General features: G+C 36.9%; 1 protein-coding gene across 3 annotated transcripts in view; it reads right to left on the bottom strand.

The window, feature by feature from the left end:
* BRMS1L (BRMS1 like transcriptional repressor) overlaps positions 1–6,021 on the bottom strand; it is a 51,740-nt gene that overhangs the window by 38,923 nt on the left and 6,796 nt on the right. For all 3 annotated transcript variants that reach the window (XM_017530826.1, XM_017530827.1, XM_037739368.1), the window contains one exon: positions 4,591–4,670. In XM_017530826.1, coding sequence (XP_017386315.1) covers positions 4,591–4,670 — 80 coding nt within the window. The remainder of the gene's footprint in view (positions 1–4,590; positions 4,671–6,021) is intronic.

Here is a 6,021-nt window from a genome sequence, read left to right as displayed (position 1 = left end):
AAAAAAAAAAAAAGCAGGGGTTGCAATCCTAGTCTCTGAAACTTTAAACCAATAAACATCAAAAAAGACAAAGAAAGGCATTATTATATAATGGTAAAGGGATCAATGCAACAAGAAGAGGTAACTATCCGAAATACATATGCATCCAATACAGGAACACTGAGATTCATAAAGCAAGCTCTCAAAGACCTACAAAGAAACTTAGACTTCCATACACTAATAGTGGGAGACCTCAACACCCCACTGTTAACATTAGACAGATCAATGAGAAGGAAAATTAACAAGGATATTCAGGACTTGAACTCCGCTCTAGACCAAGTGGACCTAATAGACATCTACAGAACTCTTGACACCAAATCAACAGAAAATACATTCTTCTCAGCACTACATCACACTTATTCTAAAATTGACCACATAATTGGAAGTAAAACACTCCTCAGCAAATGCAAAAGAACAGAAATCATAACAATCTCTCAGACCAGAGTGCAATCACGTTAGAACTCAGGATTAAGAAACTCACTCAAAACCACACAACTAAATGGAAACTGAACAACCTGCTCCTGAATAACTAATGGATAAGTAACAAAATTAAGGCAGAAATAAGTAAATTCTTGGAAACCAATGAGAATGAAGATACAACATACCAGAATCTCTGGGACATGTTTAAAGCAGTGTTTAGAGGGACATTTATAGCACTAAATGACCACAGGAAAAAGCCGGAAAGATCTAAAATTGGCACACTAACATTACAATTAAAAGAACTAGAGAAGCAAGAGCAAACAAATTCAAAAGCTATCAGAAAACAAAAAATAACTAAGATCAGAGCAGAACTGAAGGAGATAGAGACACAAATACCCCTTTAATAAAATCAACAAATCCAGGAGCTGGTTTTTTGAAAAGATTAATAGACGGACTGCTAGCCAGACTAATAAAGAAGAGAGAAAAATCAAATAGACACAATTAAAAATGATAAAGGGGATATCACCACTGATCCCACATAAATATAAACTACCATCAGAGAATACTATAAACACCTCTATGCAAATAAACTAGAAAATCTAGAAGAAATTGATAAATTCCTGGACACAGACACCCTCCCAGGACTAAACCAGGAAGAAGTCAAATCCTTGAATAGACCAATAACAAATTCTGAAATTGAGGCAGTAATTAATAGCCTACCAACCAAAAAAAGCCCAGGACCAGACAGATTCACAGCCAAATTATACCAGAGGTACAAAGAGGAGCTGGTATCATTCCTTCTGAAACTTTTCCAAACAACAGAAAAAGAGGGACTCTTCCCTAACTCATTTTATGAGGCCAGCATCATCCTGATACCAAAACCTGGCAGAGACACAACAAAAAAAGAAAATTTCAGGCCAATATCCCTGATGAACATTGACGTGAAAATCCTCAATAAAATACTGGCAAACTGAATCCAGGAGCACATCAAAAAGCTTATCTACCACAGTCATGTTGGCTTTATCCCTGGGATGCAAGGCTGGTTCAACATACACAAAAAGTAATCCATCACATAAACCAAACCAATGAAAAAAAATCACATGATTAACTCAATAGATGCAGAAAAGGCCTTCGATAAAATTCAACACCCCTTCATGCTAAAAACTCTCAATAAACTAGGTATTGATGGAACATATCTCAAAATAATAGAGCTATTTATGACAAACCCACAGCCAATATCATACTGAATGGGCAAAAGCGAGAAGCAATCCCTTTGAAAATCAGCACAAGACAAGGACGCCCTCTCTCAACACTCCTATTCAACATAGTATTGGAGGTTATGGCCAGGGCAATCAGGCAAGAGAAATAAATAAAGTGTATTCAAACAGGAAGAGAGGAAGTCAAATTGTCTCTGTTTGCAGATGACATGATTGCATATTTAGCAGACCCCAATGTCGCAGCCCAAAATCTCTTTAAGCTAATAAGCAACTTCAGGAAAGTCTCAGGATACAAAATCAACGCGCAAAAATCACAAGCATTCCTATACGCCAATAATAGACAAACAGAGAGCAAAATAATGAGTGAACTCCCATTCACAATTGCTACAAAGAGAATAAAATACCTAGGAATACAACTTACAAGGGATGTGAAGGACCTCTTCAAGGAGAACTACAAACCACCACTAAAGGAAATAAGAGAGGACACAAATAAATGGAAAAATAATTCCATGCTCATCGATAGGAAAAATCAGTATCATGAAAATGGCCATAGTGTCCAAAGTAATTTATAGATTCAGTGTTATCCCCATCAAGCTACCACTGACTTTCTTCACAGAATTAGAAGCCAATATTGACAAATAGGATCTAATTTGATATACAAAAGAGAAAGAACTGCTGATTTGTGGGGAAACAAGGGGGTATGTAATAAATACTGTTGGCTGGGCACGGTGGCTCAAGCCTGTAATCTCAGCACTTTGGGAGGCCGAGGCGGGTGGATCACGAGGTCAAGAGATCGAGACCATCCTGGTCAACATGGTGAAACCCCGTCTCTACTAAAAATACAAAACATTAGCTGAGCATGGTGGCGAGTGCCTGTAATCCCAGCTACTCAGGAGGCTGAGAGAGGAGAATTGCCTGAACCCAGGAGGCGGAGGTTGCGGTGAGCTGAGATCGCGCCATTGCACTCCAGCCTGGGTAACAAGAGCGAAACTCCGTCTCAAAAAAAAATAAAAAATAATAAATAAATAAATAAATAAATACTGTTGACATTACCTATCCATATACCAAAAAATAAAAAATAAAATTAGAACTATACTTTATACCATACACAAAAATTAATTAAAGGTAGTTTTGTAATCTAAATGTTGAAAGCAAAATTTCAACTTTTAAAGGAAAATACATCTTTTTACCTTAAAATAGGCAGACACAAAAAGCACATCCCTGGCTCATACCTGTAATCTCAACACTTTGGGTGGCCAAGGCAGGACGGCTGCTTGAGCCCAGGAGTTCAAGTACAGCCTGGGCAACATAGTGAAACCCCATCTCCACAAACAATTTTAAAAATTAGCTGGGTGTGATGGCATGCATCTGTAGTCCCAGCTACTCAGGAGGCTGAGGCAGGAGGATGGCTTTAATCCAGGCAAATAGAGGCTGCAGTGAGCCATGATCATGCCACTGCACTCCAGCCTGGGTGACAAAGTGAGACCCTGTTTCGAAACAAAACGAAACATAACAAAACACATTCCATAAAGAAAACGATAATAAATTCAACTACATTAAAATGTAAAACTTCTTTGCATCAAGTCATTAAAAAGAGTGAATACATCATACTACCTGGGCAAAAATATTTGCAAAGCATATAACCAGCAAAGCATTTATAGCCAGAATATATAAAGAACTTATATGGTCAATGAGGAAAAGACTAAATGCCAAAAACAAATATGCACTTCCTAGGAAAAAAATCCAAGCAGCTAGTAAACGCCAAAAAGATATTCAATCTCAGTTGTAATTATGAAAATGAAACAATAAACTCTATCATTTTTATACCTACCTACTCTTAGTTTACGGCATATTGAAGTGACAGAAGAATCATTATAGACTTGTCCTCTTATTTCTACCTGTATATCTATAATCTTGTCTAGACCTGATAAAAAGTCATCTACAAAATGGGCACTATGGGGTTTTTGTTTGTTGCTGTAGTTGTTGTTTTTGAGAGAGGCTCTCACTCTGCCACCCAGGCTGCAGAGCAGTGGCACCATCACAGCTCACTGAAGCCTCAACCTCCCAAGGTCAAGCAATTCCCCTACATAAGTCTCCTGAATAGCTAGGCCTATAGCCACCTGCCACTATGCCCAGCTAATTTTTGTATTTTTTGTAGAGGCAGGAGTCTCCCGATGTTGCCCAGGCTGGTCTTGAACTCCTCAGCTCAAACAATCCTCTTGCCTCAGCCTCCTAAAGTATTGGGATTACGGTGTGAGCCACAGTGCCTGGTAGGCACTATGTTTTTTAAATGCTATAAATATCTTTAACCCATTTATGCCTAATGTTTCATTATTGGAACACTAAGCTTGTTGGAGTTATTTACATCCTACTGCTCAAGGTCATCACCAAGATTGGATTTTTCACAAAAAAAAAAAAAAAAAAAAAATTGCAACCTTCGGCATAAAGCGGTTAAATGCAAATAAACAAAACATATAGAAAAATACACCTATTTTTTTCCCATAGAGAATTCTGCCTAAAGATGTGGAAACAGTTCTAGACAGACAGAAACTAATTCTATAGCCTAACATCCTAATTGCACCATTGGATGTACATTTTGTAAGTCTAAACTTCCACATCATACTAATTATACTAATATTTTCAGTAATGCCAGGTGACACAATCATTGCAAAGTCTTTTTAAAGTATTAGCTGCAAAACTTCTAAAATTATCTCAGTTTTTTCTATGGTCCTTTTTTTTTGTCCTATCTCCAATAGAGCTTCCAATGCAACTCTACTCTTTTTTTTTTAATCACACAAGTGATGAGCTAAAGTACTATTAAATTTTGTTTTTTTATTTTACTTTTTTAACTACTACACTCAGAAAAGACTTGAAGAGATGAAATTGGCTTAAAAGTTATGCAAAATGACAGTACCTCACAATGCTGGCGAGAAGCTTGAATTTCACATTCATATTTGTTCTTTACAGATTCTAAGCAGAGCTCTCTATAGATTCCTGCAACCAAACACAATTACTCTGATTATGTTAACAATAAGGAGTTCCATTATCACTTCCCTACAGGAATTCTGTCCTCACTGTATTTTATAAGATGAATCCAGAAAAAAATGAAAAGTGAGTCTAACTTTTTATCTTTAAAGACTAAAAATAAAAAGGTTCACTTAAAATATATACCCAAAAAGATTAGAAATTAAGAGTTTAAGAGCTAGAAAGAAACTGTATAGCTAGTTTTTGTTCTTACACTATTCTTCTAAAGATTACTTCCAAATGTTTGACAGAGAATGATCAAAATGAAAATAAAACTCTTTTCCTATGAAAAACAATCTCTCAAGTTTCTCAAAATAGAAACAGCAACAATAAACTCTGGTGTCATCAATCACATATACTCAGAGTAACAGCTAGACACTATACCTCACCAAAACCACTTTTTTTTTTAAACTATTACTTTCAGTCCAAAGCTTCTGTGAGGAGTAAATGCATATAAACTGATATGAAAACATCAGTTATGTCTGGAGTGCTCCTGACTGGTCTTTATCTAAAGGATGGATACCCAAGATAACTTAGACCTAACAAGACAATAGTATAAAATAGGTAATATGGCCATGCAAATACGTCACTACAAAAATGGCACACAAAGAGCTCTGGATATGTATTCTAAGCTTTATGCCATAGTTGGCCCTAGAAATGTAATCATCTCTCTTTGTATGGTAAAGCAAGAAACAGATATCTGGAACCATGCCATCAGCAATACATTCACACGCACTACTCTGCAAAATCAAAATATAACAGAGGCCAGAGTAGAAAAGTAAATAACTGACTCAAGTAATATTTACTGATCATCCATGGAACCTAAAAGAACAAAGAAAATTAGGGATATTTTTACTTCTAAGGGCATGATAAGTCAATATGTAAAGATAGCAGTGAAGTATCATATCATCTATATAATATGAAGCACTCAAAAATAAAATTTGGTGAAAGGAGGGTTTAGTAAAAAGAACTTATTATCAACAATGCCTTAGGTATTATCTAACAGGTACATAAGGATCAATTAGTGCCGCATAAAAGAGAAACAACCAGCATCTGCACTAATAAGTTTAGTTTTTAATTTGACTATAAAAAATCAAATATAAGGCCGGGCGCGGTGGCTCACGCCTGTAATCCCAGCACTTTGGGAGGCCGAGGCGGGTGGATCACGAGGTCAAGAGATTGAGACCATCCTGGTTAACACGGTGAAACCCCGTCTCTACTAAAACTACAAAAAATGAGCTGGGCATGGTGGTGCGTGCCTGTAATCCCAGCTACTCAGGAGGCTGAGGCAGGAGAATTGCCTGAACCCAGGAGGCGGAGG

This window comes from Cebus imitator, unplaced genomic scaffold (genome assembly GCF_001604975.1).
Source record: "Cebus imitator isolate Cc_AM_T3 unplaced genomic scaffold, Cebus_imitator-1.0 Scaffold69, whole genome shotgun sequence".
Classification (NCBI taxonomy): domain Eukaryota; kingdom Metazoa; phylum Chordata; class Mammalia; order Primates; family Cebidae; genus Cebus; species Cebus imitator.
This window is presented reverse-complemented; position numbering and strand designations above follow the sequence as displayed.